Source organism: Pygocentrus nattereri, chromosome 14 (genome assembly GCF_015220715.1).
Source record: "Pygocentrus nattereri isolate fPygNat1 chromosome 14, fPygNat1.pri, whole genome shotgun sequence".
In the NCBI taxonomy this organism is placed as follows: Eukaryota; Metazoa; Chordata; class Actinopteri; order Characiformes; family Serrasalmidae; genus Pygocentrus; species Pygocentrus nattereri.
This window is the reverse complement of record NC_051224.1, coordinates 33,645,258-33,667,302: the sequence shown is the minus strand read 5'-3', so window position 1 is coordinate 33,667,302 and position 22,045 is coordinate 33,645,258. Positions and strand designations below refer to the sequence as shown.

The 22,045-nt window shown below is 39.9% G+C and overlaps 1 protein-coding gene across 1 annotated transcript in view; it reads left to right on the top strand.

Moving 5' to 3' along the window:
* Positions 1 to 22,045, top strand: part of cpxm1b (carboxypeptidase X (M14 family), member 1b) — a 44,829-nt gene that overhangs the window by 4,740 nt on the left and 18,044 nt on the right. The window contains exons 2-7 of the mRNA XM_017706264.2: positions 9,535 to 9,644; positions 14,595 to 14,734; positions 14,970 to 15,054; positions 16,501 to 16,651; positions 18,316 to 18,407; positions 20,536 to 20,659. Of these exons, the coding sequence (XP_017561753.2) occupies positions 9,535 to 9,644; positions 14,595 to 14,734; positions 14,970 to 15,054; positions 16,501 to 16,651; positions 18,316 to 18,407; positions 20,536 to 20,659 (702 nt within the window). The remainder of the gene's footprint in view (positions 1 to 9,534; positions 9,645 to 14,594; positions 14,735 to 14,969; positions 15,055 to 16,500; positions 16,652 to 18,315; positions 18,408 to 20,535; positions 20,660 to 22,045) is intronic.

Sequence of the window (22,045 nt, the reverse complement as noted above, 5' to 3'; positions counted from 1 at the left end):
AAACTTGTTTTTCTGAAATTTTAGCTGCAATAATGTATACATGACTATGAAATATAAGATTTAAATGACATAAAGAAAACAAATACCAAATAAATAATATAACATACATAATGAAGGTTGTGGTCCGCAGGAGTCATGTCACTGGTGTTACTGCGCAACAAAAAATCTCTTATTTCAAAATAAAAGACATCACGACTTCCTTTTACCTGTTTTCTGAGGATCTATGAAAAAAGCACATGATAACTCCACTGTATCATTTCAGCTATCAGAGATTGTCTCATTTAGCTCATGATTTCTTATGAAGCTTTTGCCTGAAATCACTGGTGTGACCTAATTTATTCTTAGGTAATTGTGAAAAAATAGAATAGAAATGGATTAAATTTTAGTGGGAATTCCATAACCGACATGTGGTTTGAAGCTCTGTAGCAGATATTTTGTAAAATGCATTTTTCATTAAAAAATATTGTCACTGGTGTTATCAATCCTCATTGCTATTACACATAAGAAAGCTAACACCAGTGACAGTAACACCAGTGACACCTATGGAGAGAAACAAGTATGTTTCTGTAGAATGAGCCATATAATTTGACTTGCTTGCTCATCCTTTCAGGCATAAATCCAGTTTGCTGCTGTAAATCGTACAAATGTCTATCAAAATATATTCCATCAATTTTAGAGAACAAATAAAAAATGCATAGTTAAACTGATGGGGAGACTTCCAAAACAGGCAGAAATTGCATTTTTATCACCCACTGAAAGGTTCAATATGGAAACAAAGGCACTTCATAGAATAGAAACAGTAAAAATACCAGTTCTGATTTCACTGCTGCCTTAATTTTTAAGGCCAGTGTCGATGTTAGAGGTCACTGGCTTCTTCTTCTTTCTCTCTACTCATCAGCTGGTTTGCCTTTTATAGCTAAGCTAGTAAGAAGTTCCTCCAAGAAGGTAGGGAAGAAGCCTAAACAGGTGCTGAAGAAAATCCCAGCGAAAGCCAAAGTGAAAACCACACAGCCTGAAAGGCACAAGACCAGACCAGAAAAATCCAAACCCAGAAAGACTGGGACGGCCTCAGCTCCAAGGACAGCCACAAATCCAGTAGAACGTATGTATGAAGAGTGCTTGTATACAGTATGGGATTGTTAACAGCAGCCATACTGTATACAGTCCACTAGCACAGTGGAAATAGCCAGTGTTTGCCATTCACTCTTCTAATGGCCTTACTAATGTACTCTCAGTTCAGTCTGAAAAATCTCCAGCCAACTTTGTTTTTTTTAATAAGGCATTTTACAAAGAGCTTTTTTGACTACACTTTCCTCAGATAGTCAATTTTGCCATACATGAATGGTTTGCTTCTTTCATTTTGTTCTAAAGTTACAATGACTATGTAGCAAACAAGGATATTGTAGCTGTCCAAAGAAAAATAAGTATCACCAAAATGATAACAGGACAAAATGATAACAGAAGGCCAAAACATTCTTTACTTTCAGTGTAAATTTTATTTCACGTAATTTTCATGCATTTCTAATGAAATTTCCACAATGCAAAGGAAATCTGCTGTCCTTGAATTATCTAGAAAAAGGCAAATGGATAATGGAGATGCTTGTGTTTTTCTGGACGACAACAATGTAAGGCTTATACCTCACTATTTTGTGTTGTGTAAACATTGTAAACATTGTAAACTCACCTACAACTAGGAGACCCCCTTCTAAACGTGCTTTTTGAAGGTGATAGTAAATTTAGAAAGACTTTGTTGGGCGGGCTACTTTAATTTATTTTTGACAGCAAACTGAATTATTCCTTTAACAATAAAAAAGTTTGACATACATTTCAAGTTAATTCTATTTAGGTAATGCTGTCTAGCACTACAAACATGTTTATTACCCCCTATGGATGCTATATTAATGTTCTATACTGCCTTCAAAAATCTGCAAGTTACCCATGACAGACCCTGGATTTTGAACTTTACACTGGTAACAGTCAGAATGGTCACTTTCTTATTTGGCTCGGAGAACATGGCATCGCTTATTTCAATAAACAATCTGATAGTTTGACTCATCTGTGCATCAGTCCATTTCAGATGAGTTTGAACTTAGAGATGTTGGTGGCGTTTCTTGCTACCTGATTTGCAAGAGAACGAAATCACATCTTTTGATGCATTCATATCAAACAGAATTGCTTATGTGTTTTTTGGCATCGCAGTTGTATATCGCATTGATAACATAGTGTTATCTATAAAAATGAACAAAAGTACATCACATAAATATACGCCATACTAACCATACTAAAGAATTAATTTCTCTGATACTTTTGTCTATTTAGTGTTGGAAAGTACACAAGCAAGTCTGTTTAACATGACTTAAAAACTCAATGCAGTCTGAGGTACGTGGGTGGTGACTTAGGCATGCAGTTTGCATGATGATAATTGGTGGGGTATAAGCTTTCATAACTTAGCTACACTAGCCTTCTAAATCCAGTTCAAAAATTTTGAAGCAAACTGTGGATACTGCACATCTTCATGCTAATGAGAAAATTGCATAAATGTTATAGACCTCAATTCCCAAAATGTTGGGACAGTTTGTGAAATGCAAGTAAAAAACAGAGGGCAGTGATAAAAACATTCTGTTACTTGATGTTTTACTTTGTGAACTTGCTTCTTGTAAATATATGTTTGTTCCAAATTTGATTCCCATCAAAGTAGAGCAGCTTGTTTACTATTGTATTGTATCACCTTTTCTAACAACACCTGATATCTGTTAGTGGACTGAGGATACTAATTGATCCAGTTTTGAAAGTGGAACTTTTAGCTTCTTCAACTATACAAGACTTCAGTTGAACAATCACATGGAGCCTTGTTATCATATCCTGTACTTCATAATGCACCACACATTTTCAATGAGGTCTAGACTGCAGGCAGACCAGTCTGGCACCCGCCCTCTCGGTTTATGCGGCCATGCTGTTGTGCAGAACGTGGCTTGTCATCGTCTTATTAAAATAAGCATTAACGTCCCTGAAAAAGACGTTGTTTAGAAGGCAGCATATGTTGCTCAAAATGTGTATGTATCTTTCAGTATTAATGATGCCTTCATAGATGTTGAAGTTATCCATGTCATGGGCACTAACACATCTGTTTATCATGACAGACCCTGATTTTTTTACTTTATACTGGTAACAGTCATAGTGCTTTTCTTCTTGGCCTGAAAAAACACATCCATAAACAATCTGAATCGTTACCTCATCAAGCCCAGAGAAGTCTACCATGTTTCTGGACACTGGTCACACATGGCAGCACAGCCCAAACTTGCATTTGTGGATGCAGTGACAAACTGTGCTTATTAAAAAGATTGTATTTCCAAGTATTTCCAAGCCCATTGCCATCACAAAAGCACCATCTTGTTGAGGAACATTCTTTTTACACTGCTGGATTATTCAATTCAATGCAATTTTTCACACAGTTATGAAACTTGACCTATCCCTGCTCATAAAAGACTGTGCCGAGACCTGTCACCTGTTCCCATTATTTTTATTATTTTTTTAGTTTTATAACATTCCAGTCTGTCCCAACATTTTTGTAACATGTTGCAGGCATGAATTTCACAATGAGCATGTATTTACAAAAATCAGTTGAGTTGATAAAGTAACACATTACATGTCTTTGTATTGTTGTCAATTAAATACATGTTAAGCTGCAATGACAAATCATTGGTTTCCCTTTTTATTTGCATTTCATATAGTTTTTTGTTTGTTTTCACCAGAATATTGCATCAAATTTTAATCTTTCACCTCTAAAAAGAATTCAGCAGAAAACTGGTTTAAATATGCATGTCCTTTGTCTGTGGATTCCTTCTCTTATCAAGTAGTATCATATCCTTTCATTTTAAAGGATATTGTAATGATGTCATCACACCAAAAAGGCTTGAGGCTTTGTTTTCATTTGCTTTTTTACATGGAGCATCATTATCACCCATTTAAAATGAACTAAAGGCTGTAATGGTGGGTAGAAAAGTCCTCAAAGAAACATACCCACACATGCTGACTGGTTTAGCCATCTATCTGCAGAATTTCCTGCCCATTGCATTGTGGTTTGTCTGCTGACCCCCCTTTCTCTAACATGCAAAAGCTGCTCGCAAAGTCTCCCTCCTTCTCTCTTCTCTCTCTGCCTCCTTGTATACCCCCCCTCCCCCCTAATTATCTGTCCTTTCTTTGGCTACATCAGTTGCATTAGCCCAAGAAACATTTGCCATGAAGAGGGGGCTCCAGACTATAGATAGGATTTTTTTTTCTCTCTGTTTTTCTCTTCTCTCTCTCTCTCTCTCTCTCTCTCTCTCCCTACTCCTTCTTTGTTGCAACACTGCCCCTTTCACTCCCTTTCATAGCCTCTACCTCACTTTTTCGCTCTCCCTCTGTAACAAACACTTCCTGAGAAGGGGCCTTGGGGTGCATGCGGTTTTTCAGCTGAAAGATGAAGACGTGTGTATAAACAGAAGATAAAGGGAAAATATTTTTGTGGGGGGTGGGGAGGTTTTGGGGGTTCACACAGTCCAATTTTTAAAGTTACATGTTCAGTGTCCCAGCACATATACTAAGTGCCATTTGGGTCCAAATGGCACTTAGTATATGTTTAAAGTTAATCTTTAAGTTTCAAGATAATACACTACTGTAGTGTTCATAAGGATGCCTAATGTCAATGGCAAAGTGAGTGTAAATTTAATGTTAATTCTTAATGTTCAAGGCAATACATTATAGTGGTCTTCATACAGATACATGGCACCAGTGGCCATAGTTAGTATAACTTTAACATTAATCCTTTAGGGTAACACATTACAGCAGTGTTCATGAGGAAACACAACACCAGTCCTATAGTTAGTATAAGTTTAAAGTTAATCCTTTAGGTTTAGGGTAACACATTACAGCAGTGTTCATGAGGAAACACAACACCAGTCCTATAGTTAGTATAAGTTTAAAGTTAATCCTTTAGGTTTAGGGTAACGCATTACAGCAGTGTTCATGAAGAAGCACAACACCAGTCCTATAGTTAGTATAAGTTTAAAGTTAATCCTTTAGGTTTAGGGTAACGCATTACAGCAGTGTTCATGAAGAAGCACAACATGGGTCCTATAGTTAGTATAAATTTAAAATTAATCCTAATTTGCTGCAAAGTACTGTTTATCTTTATTAGGCCAAATGCCTTGGCAGACTGTGAGAGCTTGAAATCAGCTTGTTTAATTGGAAGGAAATGACTAGGATAGCAAGAGAAGTTCACAGAGGACAGATGACACTCAAATACAGGTCCAGTGGGCTTCACAAGCGAGAGGGTGTTACGCTTTCATAGCCTGGAGAATGCAGAGAGGGAGAGAACGTGTTTGCATAGGAGATGGATAGTATAAGTTTAAAGTTAATCTTTAAGTTTCAAGGTAATAAACTACTGTAGTGTTCATAAGGATGCACAGTGCCACCGTCACAGTTAGTATAACTTTAAAGTTAATCTTTAAGGTTCGGGGTAACACATTACAGTAGTGTTCATAAGGATGCCTAATGTCAGTGGCAAAGTGAGTGTAAATTTAATGTTAATTCTTAATGTTCAAGGCAATACATTATAGTGGTCTTCATACAGATACATGGCACCAGTGGCCATAGTTAGTATAACTTTAACGTTAATCCTTTAGGGTAACACATTACAGCAGTGTTCATGAGGAAACACAACACCAGTCCCACAGTTAGTATAAGTTTAAAGTTAATCCTTTAGGTTTAGGGTAACACATTACACATTACAGCCTGCATGACTGATTGTATTCATCCACAAGAGCCACAAGATGATTAGTTCTGAATTACAGAGCCCAGAGGTATTTGATGGAGCCCCTTCCCTCCAAACAATGCAATTTTATTTGTAGAGTAAAAATGAGTCAAAATAAATAAAGAATAAAACCTCTCTAAAAATCTGGTACAAAAATTTAAATTGGCCAAAACAAAATCAAATTTGGGGGAAACAGATTTCATTGGGCCCTAGATGGCTATTTCTAGACATTTATTTATCTGAACTAACTTAATGTTGTGAAATTCTCTTCTCTTTCTGCTCACTTCAAGAAAAAAGCTTAAGAGGAGTAAAATGATCATTTTAGATAATAAAAATAACCTCAAAAAAATTAAAAATAATTACTATAAGTAGATTTGGGTAATCTCAAAATCACAAACAAAAATCTCATAATGAGAAATATTTGACATATTGCTTATATTTAACAGGCCAAGATGTCACTTTAGCAGTGCACTTTCTCTATGTACAACCACAACACTAAATTTGCTGCAATGTACTGTTTATCTTTATTAGGCCAAATGCCTTGGCAGACTGTGAGAGCTTGAAATCAGCTTGTTTAATTGGAAGGAAATGACTAGGATAGCAAGAGAAGTTCACAGAGGACAGATGACACTCAAATACAGGTCCAGTGGGCTTCACAAGCGAGAGGGTGTTACGCTTTCATAGCCTGGAGAATGCAGAGAGGGAGAGAACGTGTTTGCATAGGAGATGGACCGAGCTGAACTCAAACAATAGCCGCCTGTCTGTCCTGCAGATGAACAGACAGTATAAACCTGCAGATGGGGTTTGGTTTGGTTTGTTTGAATTCTTTGTAAAAATCACGTGTTCGCATTTACAATATTCAGTTTTTCTGAGGTTTGCAAACAGGGTGGAACAAAGAAAATGCACCAGAAAGGCTTTGTGCTATGAGATGTGTATGATTAAAGTTTGCATGAGGACAAATCAAACAGTAGACAAAGTATTTAAAAGTAAATTATGTAATAATGGGCTAACATGCATTCTGTTCATGGGGCAATCCTGGTGCTGGAGATCTACCACCCTGCATAGTTTATCTAATTAATGGGGGCACCAGGATCATCTGAATATTACAGCCAGTTGTGTTGGATCTGAATTTCCCAGTGTAGTAGATCTCCAGGATCAGGACTGCATATCTTTAGATCTACAATGAACAGAATAATATTATGACCACATCCTTGTTTCTGTGCTCATTGTCCATTTTATCAGCTCCACTTACTGTATAGCTGCATGTTGTATTTCTACAGTTACAGACTGTAGGCCACTTATTTAGCCCCCTTTTACCCTGTTCTTCAGTGGTCAGGACCCCCATGCACCCTCCTGGAGCAGGTACTATTTGGGTGGTGGATTAATCTCAGCACTGCAGTAACACTGATGTGGTGGTGGTGTGTTAGAGTGTGCTGCACTAGTACAAGTGGATCAGACACAGCAGTGCTGCTGGAGCTTTAAAAACTGTCCACTCACCGTCCACCCTGTTAGACACTCCAACCTTGTCAGTCCACCTTGTAGATGTAAAGTCAGAGATGACAGCTCATCTGCTGCTGCACAGTTTGTGTTGGTCATCCTCTAGTCTTTCATTGTTGGTCACAGGATGCTGCCCACAGGACGCTGTTGCCTGGATATTTTTGGTTGGTGGACTGTTCTCAGTCCAGCAGCAACACTGAGGTGTTTACAAACTTTAGCAGCACTGCTGTGTCTGATCCACTCAGACCAGAACAACACACGCTAACACATCACCATCACGTCAGTGTTACTGCAGTGCTAAGAATGATCCACCACCCAAATACTACCTGCTTTGTCAGGGTCCATGGGGTCCTGACCACTGAAGAACAGGAACAAGAACAAAGAAAGAAACAAAGTAGGCCTGTATAGTAAGAGGAGCTGATAAAATGGACAGTGAGTGTAAAAACAAGGAGGTGGTCATAATGTTATGCCTGGTCAGTGTATAAAACAATATACTGCACTGTTCTTTGCATAAACTTACAAACATACCTACATTTGTCTAAAATCCTGAGTTTCTCTTCTGGTGCCAAAAGATGTTCTGCTAGCCTAAAGGCTAATAGTGTTAGCTTCTTTGCTAGCTTTTAGTTACCCTATGTTTTCAATCTGAAAACTGTAATCAACACATCAATATACCATCCTAGTTTACATTCTGGTGCTCTTATTGGTTGTGAAATAGTGCTTAGCATCTTTATCTTCATCTGGAAGAATAAAGGATTCGCTAAATTTCCGCTGGCTTTTGCTGCAAGTGTGACCAAGACCCAAGGATCCCTAACTAGGGTCAGTAATACTCACAGCAGCTCTACCTACTTTTGAAAGCCAGAAAAATATTTTATCAGTATTTTCTCTTGTTTGAATTTATTGTAAATTGAGTCAGACGTAAAGATGTTTGAAAGTTTGCAACACATTGTCCTCTTGCTTTTGGAGGGGCTTCCTTTTATCTTTCACCTCCTTTATCTGTCTACAGTCTTCTACATGGTGTCCATCTCTTTTTTTGGTGCTTTTCAGATGATTGACTTTTATAGGTTCTTGGTGGAAACTTCCCTAATACACCATGCGGAAGCAATGTGCCTGGAAATGTGTGGTTAGGTATCTGAAAGGGTGTTTTTTTCCTTTTGTTGCATTCCCACTCCACTAGCACTGGCTTGCACCGACCACAGCAGTCCACACTTTCATTACAGAGCCTGGAGCAGCTCTGGTTCTGGATAGTTCATCAAAAAAATCGAATTAATACAATTTTTCCCAAAGTTCTAATGTAGCCAAGACATGTTGGGTTGCGCACCGTCAGCGACCAAATACATTCACCTCATGCAAGATATTTTTACCACTCTGTGCAGTTAGCATCTTTTTATAAGGAGCATATTACCTTTCTAACTGATCTATAAAGGTCTTAGATTACTTGGTAATCTTGGTAAACTTGGTGTGTGATGATTAAGATGTGAAGGTCTTTTGTTTCATACATTCCAACATATACAAAATGAAACTGAAAACATGTTCATTCAGATTCTGCTGTTGTTGGTTGATGCCAGTTTCCTCTCTTTCAATGTGGCAAACTGTCTTTAAATGATGCTGATTAGCAGGTAAGCTTTGCGTTTTTAGTTAGCGTCATCAGTTAGCATCATCTCCAGACCCAACTAAAGAAGCAAGCTCTAGACACCAAACATGTCTTGGCTAATCTACAACATTTGGGGTAAGAGGAAAACTGTGTGCATTTGATGTTTCACTAAACAATTTCTGTGATATGCTGCAAGATGTATAGAGCATAGTATTAGCTCAGGCAGGCCATGAAGCCAAGCTCAGGCCTTAGTCTCACATCACCAGGTGTTATCAGCTGATCTCATTCAGCTGATGGCTCAGCTGATTGTTTGCAATGCCGTGGGCTAAATTCATCAGGGCGTTTATTTAAGCTGCTTTAACCTGCCCACTTTCGCCGCTCCTCTGCAAGCCACTTTGCAACCTGCCTCCACCACAACCCCTCCTTCATGTTGTCTCTGGGGTGGGAGGGGGCATCTTCTGCTGCTCTCCCTGCCTTAGCCTTTCCATGTATGCACATGGAAGTGGAGCGAGGAAGATCCATACCACTCTGTCTCTCACATTCCTTTTCTTTCTTCATCCTCCTCTCATCCAGTTCTTTCTCCCGTTTGGTTCATGGTGGTGTGTACATTAAAGTTAATATTCTGTATCATGTCCTGTGTGTAACCCTGCTTCAGAGTGTCCCCCGCTGGGTCTAGAATCTTTGCGGGTGAAAGATGCCCAGCTGCAGGCTTCGTCCTACAAGCGGCGTGGCCTGGGACCCCATCGTGGCCGACTCAACATACAGGCAAGACTTCTTACTTGCATCCCACTAAAACAACATAGTGGCAAGGCTTACACCACTAATACCCTATTGAAGCAACATACATGTTGGGTTTGCATTGCTACTTTTCTATTCAGCAACATACAGGCAAGACTTACCCTGCTAGCATCCAACTGAGGCAACAGACAGACAAGCCTTTAAATGTCAAGATCATAACACAACATGCAGGCAAGGCTTACACAGCTAATATCCTTTTCAGTGACCATGCAGGTGAAGCTTAAACTGCTAGCATCATATGAGGGCAACAGACAGGCAAGACTTGCACAGCTAACGGCCCACTCAAAACAATGTAAACAAGACATGCATTGCTAGTGTTCTCTTCAGTAATACAGACAAGGCTTGCATTGCAACTGGTCTATTCAGGGCAAGGTGCAACAGACAAGGCTCACACTGCTAACATGCAGGCAAGGATAACACTGGGGCAACAGCAAGGCCTTCACTATCATCATACAGTGCTTATAATGCTAACAGACAATAGGCAGGGCTTACAAGGCAAAGCTAACACTGCTAACATCCTATTGAGGCAGCAAAAATTCATGGCTTACAGTGCTGACATCCTAATAAGGCAAGGCTTACGCTGCTAACATCCTCTCCAGGTTATGTCCAGGCAAGGCTTACAATGCTTAATGTTTAATCCCTTCAATGGCAAAGGCCCAAAGATTTATTACACACTTCTTTAAACTGAGAGAAGCTCAGTCAGCTTGCATTGAAGTCTCTGTAGTAACTGAATTATAAACCTTAGTATTTAATAAGCCTAGAAATTTTAATTGGTTAATTTAGGCAGCATATAGGCAAGAATGTCAAGACCATTACGCACAGTATACATGCAAGGGTTACACTGCTAATGTCATTTTCAGGCAACATAAAGGTAAGGCTTACACTGCTACCAATTCAGCCAGTACATAGGCACAGCTTATGGGTAACATCCAATTCAGGCAAGGCTTACAATGTCAAGGTCATTACATGTAATATTTAGGCAAGGCTTACACTGTTAATGTCTTAGCCATAGTCAATCAACATACAAGTAAGGCTTACACTGCTAACATCCTCTTTCACAACATACAGGCAAGGCCTACACTGCTAATGTCCAATTCAGGCAGCATACAGGCAAGGATTACACTGCTAATGTCTAATTCAGGCAGCATACAGACAAGGCTTACCTTGCTGCTGTTATATTCTAGTAACACATATTCAAGGCTTACACTGTTAATGTCCTCTTTTGAAACATACAGACAAGGCTTACGCTGCTAAAGTCCGATTCAGGCAGCATACAGGCAAGGTTTACATGGTTTTTGTTGTATTTAGGCAACATATAGGCAAGGCTTACATTGCTACTGTTATATTCTGGTAACACACAGGCAAGGCTTCCACTGCCAGGGTCCTCTTTCACAACATGCAGACAAAGGTTACACTGCTAACACCCCATTTAAGCAACATACAGGCAAGGCTTACATAGCTACTATTGTTTTCAGGTGACATACAGGCAAGGCTTACATAGCTACTGTTGTTTTCAGGTGACATACAGGCAAGGCTTACATAGCTACTATTGTTTTCAGGTGACATACAGGCAAGGCTTACATAGCTACTATTGTTTTCAGGTGACATACAGGCAAGGCTTACATAGCTACTATTGTTTTCAGGTGACATACAGGCAAGGCTTACATAGCTACTATTGTTTTCAGGTGACATACAGGCAAGGCTTACATAGCTACTATTGTTTTCAGGTGACATATAGGCAAGGCTTACATAGCTACTATTGTTTTCAGGTGACATACAGGCAAGGCTTACATAGCTATTGTTTTCAGGTGACATACAGGCAAGGCTTACATAGCTACTATTGTTTTCAGGTGACATACAGGCAAGGCTTACTATTGTTTTCAGGTGACATACAGGCAAGGCTTACATAGCTACTGTTGTTTTCAGGTGACATACAGGCAAGGCTTGCATAGCTACTGTTGTTTTCAGGTGACATACAGGCAAGGCTTACATAGCTACTATTGTTTTCAGGTGACATACAGGCAAGGCTTACATAGCTACTGTTGTTTTCAGGTGACATACAGGCAAGGCTTACATAGCTACTATTGTTTTCAGGTGACATACAGGCAAGGCTTACATAGCTACTATTGTTTTCAGGTGACATACAGGCAAGGCTTACATAGCTACTATTGTTTTCAGGTGACATACAGGCAAGGCTTACTATTGTTTTCAGGTGACATACAGGCAAGGCTTACATAGCTACTGTTGTTTTCAGGTGACATACAGGCAAGGCTTACATAGCTACTGTTGTTTTCAGGTGACATACAGGCAAGGCTTACATAGCTACTGTTGTTTTCAGGTGACATACAGGCAAGGCTTACATAGCTACTGTTGTTTTCAGGTGACATACAGGCAAGGCTTACATAGCTACTATTGTTTTCAGGTGACATACAGGCAAGGCTTACATAGCTACTGTTGTTTTCAGGTGACATACAGGCAAGGCTTACATAGCTACTATTGTTTTCAGGTGACATACAGGCAAGGCTTACATAGCTACTGTTGTTTTCAGGTGACATGCAGGCAAGGCTTACATAGCTACTATTGTTTTCAGGTGACATACAGGCAAGGCTTACATAGCTACTGTTGTTTTCAGGTGACATACAGGCAAGGCTTACATAGCTACTGTTGTTTTCAGGTGACATACAGGCAAGGCTTACATAGCTACTATTGTTTTCATGTGACATACAGGCAAGGCTTACATAGCTACTATTGTTTTCAGGTGACATACAGGCCAGGCTTACATAGCTACTATTGTTTTCAGGTGACATACAGGCAAGGCTTACATAGCTACTATTGTTTTCAGGTGACATACAGGCAAGGCTTACTATTGTTTTCAGGTGACATACAGGCAAGGCTTACATAGCTACTGTTGTTTTCAGGTGACATACAGGCAAGGCTTACATAGCTACTGTTGTTTTCAGGTGACATACAGGCAAGGCTTACATAGCTACTATTGTTTTCAGGTGACATACAGGCAAGGCTTACATAGCTACTGTTGTTTTCAGGTGACATACAGGCAAGGCTTACATAGCTACTGTTGTTTTCAGGTGACATACAGGCAAGGCTTACATAGCTACTATTGTTTTCAGGTGACATACAGGCAAGGCTTACATAGCTACTATTGTTTTCAGGTGACATACAGGCAAGGCTTACATAGCTACTATTGTTTTCAGGTGACATACAGGCAAGGCTTACATAGCTACTATTGTTTTCAGGTGACATACAGGCAAGGCTTACTATTGTTTTCAGGTGACATACAGGCAAGGCTTACATAGCTACTGTTGTTTTCAGGTGACATACAGGCAAGGCTTACATAGCTACTGTTGTTTTCAGGTGACATACAGGCAAGGCTTACATATTGTTTTCAAGTGACATACAGGCAAGGCTTACATAGCTACTGTTGTTTTCAGGTGACATACAGGCAAGGCTTACATAGCTACTGTTGTTTTCAGGTGACATACAGGCAAGGCTTACATAGCTACTATTGTTTTCAGGTGACATACAGGCAAGGCTTACATAGCTACTGTTGTTTTCAGGTGACATACAGGCAAGGCTTACATAGCTACTATTGTTTTCAGGTGACATACAGGCAAGGCTTACATAGCTACTGTTGTTTTCAGGTGACATACAGGCAAGGCTTACATAGCTACTATTGTTTTCAGGTGACATACAGGCAAGGCTTACATAGCTACTGTTGTTTTCAGGTGACATACAGGCAAGGCTTACATAGCTACTGTTGTTTTCAGGTGACATACAGGCAAGGCTTACATAGCTACTATTGTTTTCATGTGACATACAGGCAAGGCTTTCATAGCTACTATTGTTTTCAGGTGACATACAGGCCAGGCTTACATAGCTACTATTGTTTTCAGGTGACATACAGGCAAGGCTTACATAGCTACTATTGTTTTCAGGTGACATACAGGCAAGGCTTACTATTGTTTTCAGGTGACATACAGGCAAGGCTTACATAGCTACTGTTGTTTTCAGGTGACATACAGGCAAGGCTTACATAGCTACTGTTGTTTTCAGGTGACATACAGGCAAGGCTTACATAGCTACTATTGTTTTCAGGTGACATACAGGCAAGGCTTACATAGCTACTGTTGTTTTCAGGTGACATACAGGCAAGGCTTACATAGCTACTATTGTTTTCAGGTGACATACAGGCAAGGCTTACACCACTACTATTCAGGCAACGCACAGACAAAGCTTAGAATGTTGACATCCTATTCAGGCAATATATAGTCAAGGCTTACACTGTTAACATCCTCTGCAGCCAACATACAGGCAAGGCTTTCACCACTGCTGTTCTATTCAGGCAACATACAGACAAGGCATACAGTGCAAATGTCCTGTTCAGACAAAACAGGCAAGGCTTCCATTATTACTGTTCTATTAAGGCATCATAGAAGCAAGCAAGACTTATATTGCTGTCATCCTATTCAGCGTAAAAGTGTTTCCCAAGAAAAGAGCTCGAATTAGGCCTGTGTTGATTCCAAATATAGCTCTCAAACATGCTACGCCTTAGTCCAGTGTGACCCACAATACTAAATTGTGCTCTCAAAACTGACAGTAGCCAGAGAAAGTAAAAATAAATAAAAAATAAACAGGCACCTGCACCTGTACCTTACAGCTTTAAAAGTGAAGTCAGCCATGAAACAGGCATGGATAGCGCCTGATAGGACAGTTAGTTTTATTAAGGTATACCACAATCAACTGAAGAATTAGTTAGATAAAGATAACACTGATTTTAGTTCAACTTACGTTTGTTGTCACTATTTCACATGAATGTTTGAATCTATGAGAATATTTTCTTTGTGTGTGTGTGTGTGTGTGTGTGTGTGTGTGTGTGTGTGTGTGTGTGTGTGTGTGTAGTCTGGTATTGAGGATGGGGATATCTATGATGGAGGCTGGTGTGCACGGTATGAGGATAAAGACCAGTGGCTGCAGGTGGATGCCTTGATGGCCACTCGCTTTACAGGGGTCATCACACAGGGCCGTAATTCCATCTGGAGGTAAAGTACAATTAAATAATAAACTTATACTTATAATGTGTATTTTTTTCACTGCAACCTTATCTAAGCGGTTAAAGATGTTGTATTTATTTGCTACAGTATAGAAACCTCTTTTTAAAAGCCTTTACTTTGTGTAAACACAGAAATCCTCAGCATAAAAAAAATCTTGTTCATCGAATGCAGCCAAATAAAGTCCACAGACAAACTCTGTGCTTATCTGATGTTTCCACTTTAGCTGGAATTTAGTAGAAACCTTCAAAGTGCAGTTCAGCAATGACTCCATCAGCTGGAAGCCATGTATGAACGGAACGCAGGAGGCGGTAAGATTCAGATACTGCTTATAAATGATAAACACTGCTTTATTTATGTATTATTCATGTATTGATTATAATATAAATGAATGCAACTAGTAACTAACCTAGTCAACACATATTTGGAGAAGAACAGATTTTTGAAAACTTCATGAAATGGGAGTCCATGGCCAAGCAGCTGCACGCCTAAGATCACTATGCACAATGCCAAGTGTTGGCTAGATTGGTGTAAAGCATGCCACCACTGGACTCTGGAGCAGTGAAAATGTATTCTCTGGAGTGATAAATCATGCTTTACTACCTGTTCAGACAAAACAGGCAAGGCTTCCATTGCTACTGTTCTATTAAGGCATCATAGAAACAAGCAAGACTTATATTGCTGTCATCCTATTCAACATAAAAGTGTTTCCCAAGAAAAGAGCTCGAATTAGGCCTGAAATGTTGATTCCAAATATAGTTTGCAAACATGCTATGCCTTAGTCCAGAGTGACCCGCAATTCTAAATTATGCTTTCAAACCTGACATTAGTCAGAAATTCTTTGGAGCAATAAATCATGCTTTATTATCTGTCTGATGGATGAGTCTGGGTTTGACAGATGCCAAGAGAACACCACCTACTGGAATGCATAATGGCATAAAGTTTGGTAGTGGAGGAATAATGGTCTGGGACTGACTTTCAGAGTTTCAGAGTTTTAGCTCAGCCTCTTTGTTCCAGTGAAGGGTAATGTTAGCTACAGCATACAAAGACATTTAGACACTTGCTTCCAACATTGTGCAGTATGGAGAAGGCCATTTTGTGACGAAAATTCCGCAATCACTGCACCTCCTACACTGCGCACTGCCCCACGCAATGTTGTGTTCTGCAAATGTTTATTGATGAAAATCAGCAGTTGTCTTCATCTATTGTCTTCTATGTGTTTTAAGTCAGCTGCTTTCTAAGAACAGGGAAACATGTTGAAACTTCTTGTAATCAAACATACATTAGAGACATGGTAGGTAGAGATTATGTTAAAAAACAAAAATTATTAATCTCAGAAAGTATATCACAATATTCCATTTAGAACAGCTAGATTTGTTTCCCCAGCTTGGGGCTAAAGTCAGGCCCCGGGCCGGCACAGAGGGTTTGACTGGACGCTGCTGATGTTGGACATCAGCTCTGGCATCCCCATGACGCTGTATCATTCCCATCATTTTGGCGGGCCTGGGACCCCCCTGGCAGCACACTTGCAGCTCTATTAGAGGCTGGAGGCAGCTGTTGGCAGCAGTTGGCAGGGTTAAGTGGCTCTTTTGGAAAGAATAGCCTGCCCGCTGCTGCGTACTCAATGCCAGCTTTCAGCATGCCCGCCCGGCATACGCTGGCACACGCAAAACCCATGCCAACTGCCCTTGAGCCAAAAGCCATTTGGGCTAGTTGAGCTGGAGGGGTCCACTGAACGTGATCTTTGGTGCTAACAGGTGTTTGAGGGAAACCAGGACACCGAAACCCCAGTGCTGGCGGTCTTCCCCGAGTCTACAGTGGCGCGCTACATTCGGATCAACCCTCAGACCTGGTTCAAGAATGGAACCATCTGCCTCCGTGCAGAGGTGTTGGGCTGTGCACTACCAGGTACTGTATGGCATCTAACAAGCCAAAGTTCTACTGCATTAGTATCTCCACCATGATTAGACTAATTACTACTTAATGACTCATTGTATTAATATTATTTGCATTTATTTTAATATGTGTTTTTCAAGCACATGCATGCTTAGTGCCCAGTTTCTGTGCTAAAACTTTTAAAATCTTTTTTTATCTTAAATCTAAAACATAAGATAGTTTGAGTTGAATTCTAAATGTGTTATTTTTGTTTTGACCTCTTGATTGTTATTCTAAAATGTGGAAAATGGTAAAAATGAGGAAAACCTTCTATGAGGAGTCTAAACATTTAAGTGTACATATCAGGGCTGCCCTTATTACTCTCTGTATTTTTACAAATGTAATGTAAATATAGAGAAATATTAAAAAGTACTTTTTTACAAACTCAGTTTGAAACATAATTTGTTTATTTATACATTGTTTTGTATTTTTTCCCCTTTGCCCACCACAAACAAACTTTGGGTATCCCTCCTTATACAGCCAGCTCCATAAATATTTGCTTTACTATCTGTCTGATGGATCAGTCTGGGTTTGACAGATGCCAAGAGAACACCACCTACTGGAATGCATAATGGCATAAAGTTTGGTAGAGGAGGAATAATGGTCTGGGACTGACTTTCAGAGTTTCAGAGTTTTAGCTCGGCCTCTTTGTTCCAGTGAAGGGTAATATTAGCTACAGCATACAAAGACATTTAGACACTAGCTTCCAACATTGTGCAGTATGGAGAAGGCCATTTTCTGTTCCAGCATGACTGTGCCTCTGTGCACAAAGTGAGGTCCATAAAGACATGGTTTGACAGGTTTGGTGTAGAGGAACTCCAGTGGCCTGCCCAGCCCCATAAATGTTTGGATGTCTACAAAATTGTTATTTTAGCTGTCTACCATAGCATATTGGAGTGGAAAATAAATAAGGAGAGTATTTCTATTTTAAGGTATTTATTTACAACCGAATTACAACCATTTTCACAGATAGGCCCCCTATTTTTAGGGGCTCAATTTTTAATCCTCCGTTGTGAATCAATAATATTGATTGCCTGAAGTCTGAAATGCACAGACATCACCAGATGCTGGTTTTATTCCCAGGTGATTGACTTGGCCATTGCAGAGCATTCCACTCCTTTACCTTAAAAAAGCCTTGGGTTGCTTTCACAGGATGCTTTGGGTCATTGTCAATGCACACAGTGAAGTGCCATTCAATGAGTTTTGAAGCATTTGGCTGAATCTGAGCAGAAAATATAGCCCTACAAACCTTAGAATTCATCCTACTGCTTTTGACAGTACTTACATTGTTAATAAATACAATAGAACCAGATCTATTGGCAGCCATACATGTCCACACCATAGCACTACCTCCACCATGCTTGATGGATGATATGATTTGGGTCATGAGTAGTTTCTTCCTCGTTGAAACCTTAAAACAAAGGGGGCTCTGTTGGAAAACAGTTATTATTTCAACATGACTCATTTGGATTTAAATAAAAGCCAAAAGTCTGCTATCAGAGCTCATAGTCATTGTTTAATTTCATCTCCAGCCTGTTGTTACAGACTAAAATCACTTTGTTGAAATCCAAATATTTTTGAACATGACTGTTTATTCACAACTATATGGCATTTCTAACCATTGTAACTCTCTTTAGACCCAAACAATATCTACCAGTGGCAGGCACAGCAGGAAGGCTATCAGGATAAACTGGACTTCAGGCATCACAACTACAAGGAAATGAGAAAGGTATGTGACTAAATATTCAGCATATCATCATGTGTTTATTGAATTAAGTTGCATTAATGCAGGTTGTTACCTAGGCTGAAACTTTCTTCAATTCAAGAGTCTTATTCCTGATTCTAAATGTTTGCTTCTGACAATACTTTTGCGTAAATTTTAAACTACAATGCTATAAAAAATAAATAAAAAAGGGTAATTCCAAAGAACAACCACTTTGTGTCAAAATCTAACATTTAACACATAGTGAAAATGAGAAATATCCATCCATCCATCCATCCATCATCTTCCGCTTCTCCGGGGTTTGGGTCGCGGGGGCAGCATCCTGAGCAATGAAGCCCAGACCTCCCTTTCCCCAGCCACTTCCACTAGCTCCCTGGGAGGGATTCCCGAGGCGCTCCCAGGCCAGCTGGGCGATATAGTCACGCCAGCGTGTCCTGGGTCTTCCCCGGGGTCTCCTCCCGGGTGGACTTGCCTGTGACACCTCCCAAGGGAGGCGTCCAGGAGGCATCCTAACAAGATGCCCGAACCACCTCAGCTGGCTCCTCTCGACGTGGAGAAGCAGCGGCTCTACTTTGAGTCCCTCCCGGATGACCGAACTTCTCACCCTATCTCTAAGGGAGAGTCCAGCCACCCTGCGGAGGAAACTCATTTCGGCCGCTTGTATTCGCGATCTCATTTTTTCGGTCATTACCCAAAGCTCATGACCATAGGTGAGGGTGGGCCTGAATGGCTCGTAGCAAAGAGTGAAAATGAGAAATAGTGATGAAAAATACTGTTTGTTACTACTGCACTATCAACAGAGATGCATTCAAACAGTTTGAGTAGCAGTGGATCAACAGTGAAACAGTCATACAGAGATTCCATGTGGTGTTTAGATTATGTGCTCTCTAGCTTTAACTGAATTAATGAAATGTTTTGAATGGAAAGCATATAAATAATGCTGAGTCACTCAATCTTTTGGTAATAAACTCTTTTATCTCTTGTTTCAAAAGTTGTTATTTCAAACCTGTGCATTTATCAGATCATTGAAGGTTTATGGTAGGGTGTCTTGTCTTAATGATGAACTCTAAAGCAACTTGCTGGAGAAATTCCGACTGCTAAATGGGAATTCCAAAGCCAAATCAATGTGGTTTAAAAAAGAGTTTTTTCCATCATTATAACATAATAACTGGCTCTCGCATTCAGCTTTAGATGCATTTAGGAAACCATAGAGTATTTATTTTCATAATTTTGCCTTTAATATATAATATTATTGAAAAATTTATGAATTTAGATTGACCTTTCTTCAAGATACATTATGCTGTATTAACATCACATCATTGGGCAGCTCAACACTCTTGCAGGAGAACACTAACTACCAGCTCTGTTACATTAGCTAACTGAAACTCGCCTTGGCTAACATCGTGTTGTGTGATGGGGTGATAGGGAGGGCCTCTACCCAGAGACAGCAAGGCCATTTATGCTGTCTTGATCTCCAAGACCTATATTTTTAAAAATTTGCATGCTTCCATAACATAATTTTCTGTAAGGAACACATTGAAAGAATTTGGAGCATATACACATGTGTGAGGTGCTCTGTTTATCCATGAATGTGGGTTAATATAGTCACCGTTGTGTAATAACTGTGGTAGGGTCAGCCCCTGGGGCCTGATGGCTTGTGGTTGTTTACAGAGGAGCCCAGAGTAATATTTGTTTTCTGGTCAGGGTGGCAAACCTCAGCCCACACAAGCCAACTTGAAAAAGGCTTATAGATACACTGTAAAATCAAGCTCTGCCTGACTTTGATACTTAAGGTCCTCATTCTGACCAATTAAAAAGCAAGTAGGCAATGTTATGGGCTTTCCCGCCTATTGCTTTAAGAAAATGTCCAGCAATTTGGTCAAAAAAAAGATGGAATAAAAATCAATCATTAAATTTCAGGATCTGTTCTCCTCTACTGCTCAAGATCTCAAGACTTCAAGGCCCTCAGGAGCATATAAACTCACGCCCATGAAAGTAAAATATAGTAGATCTCCAGGGGGGAAGATGGACCTAAACTTTTTTGCTAGATTTCCAAGAACAGGAGTGGTCACCTTTGCAATAATGGCTTAACTCTCCTCAGAGATCTCTGTTTTATTGCCTCTCTCTTTGCCAGCTGATGAAATCCGTGCAGGAGGCCTGTCCAGACATTATGCGCATCTACAGCATTGGAAAGAGCTACTTGGGCCTCAAATTGTACGTGATGGAGATCTCCGACAACCCAGGCAAACACGAACTGGGTAAGGACGAATGTTATTTTTGACATTTTTGTTCATGGTAGAATAGATATGATCCAAATTAAAACAGAAAAGGTTTGTTTTGAAACTGCATAAGAATCATCACTCATGCATCAGACAAGTGAATCCAATCTAAGCATGAGGTCCAGGACTTTAGCTGCTGATGAAGAGTAATCTTTGACATCTACAGTACTGTAAAAAGCTCAGAGACTACTCCTCATTCATTGGTCAAGTTAAGTGCAAGCTGTGAATTTTTAATGAAATATTGTATATTTGCTGTAATGTTGTAATACTGACATCCCATTTCTTATTTTTACCCCTTTTCTTTGTTTTTGAGTGCCTCCTTGCCCCTTGGAACTTAGTTACAAGGGGTAGTGGTTGAAATTTTACCCTACGAAATGGGAACGTTTCTTCATTAACAGGCTACTAGCAGAGCTCTGTAGGCAACCCTGCCAGTCTGCAGTGATAGCAGCAACCTCACTGCTGGACTAGTTACATTTAGGGCATCATGGGGGCCGGGGGGGCAATTATTTATTATCACCTGCCCCTAATTCTTCAGTGATATGAAGCTGAAGTCTGTATCTCCTTACTGTCTCTCTACCTCTATCACTCCCTCTCTCTCTATCCTCCTTTCCTCCCTCCTTCTCTCTTTCATCAGCTCTGTGTTTACTCTGGAACAGCGCTGGGTTGGTTTTGGCCTGTGAAGTGGAGGTCAGTTCCTCAGTTGGAGTTGGCACTGTCCGAGCCAGCTTGAGAAATGAGGCCTCAGGCCAGTGATGCCAGGGTAGAACCCAGCACAGAGGCAGTGGAGATGCCCATAGGAGAGTGAACACAGAATAAAAACTATTCTTATAACCAAATCCAGGCTATAAAAAAATATTCATTTATTAATAATTTGTTTTAGTTTCATGGTAACTGAAAAATGTATTCTTTTGGAAAAACAATGGTAGCACTTCAGTTTGAGTGGTCTTTTGTAGATTCTAAAAAATCAACAACATATCCGTGAAGTAGCAGTAGTGCAGCATCTGAATACACTGAGGTAAATATCTTGAAGATGTTCTGTTTAGATATAAATTGCATAAAGTGAGGAATATCATCGATTTGTATGCGTTATTGATATGTTACATGAAGTAGTAAAACCCAACCTTTCCCAAACTCTAACCCTAACCCTGGCCCTAATCATAATCATAATCCCTCACCCCCACCCTGGTCCTAATCCTAACCCTAACCTCAACCTGAAACCTAATCCTAACCCTTACTTTGGCCCTAATCCATTAACCTTGACCTCAACCCAAAATCTAATCCTAACCCTCACCCTGACCCTCACCTTATCTTCAACTCAAAATCTAATCCTTAATCCCCACCCTGGCCCTAATCTTAATTCTAACC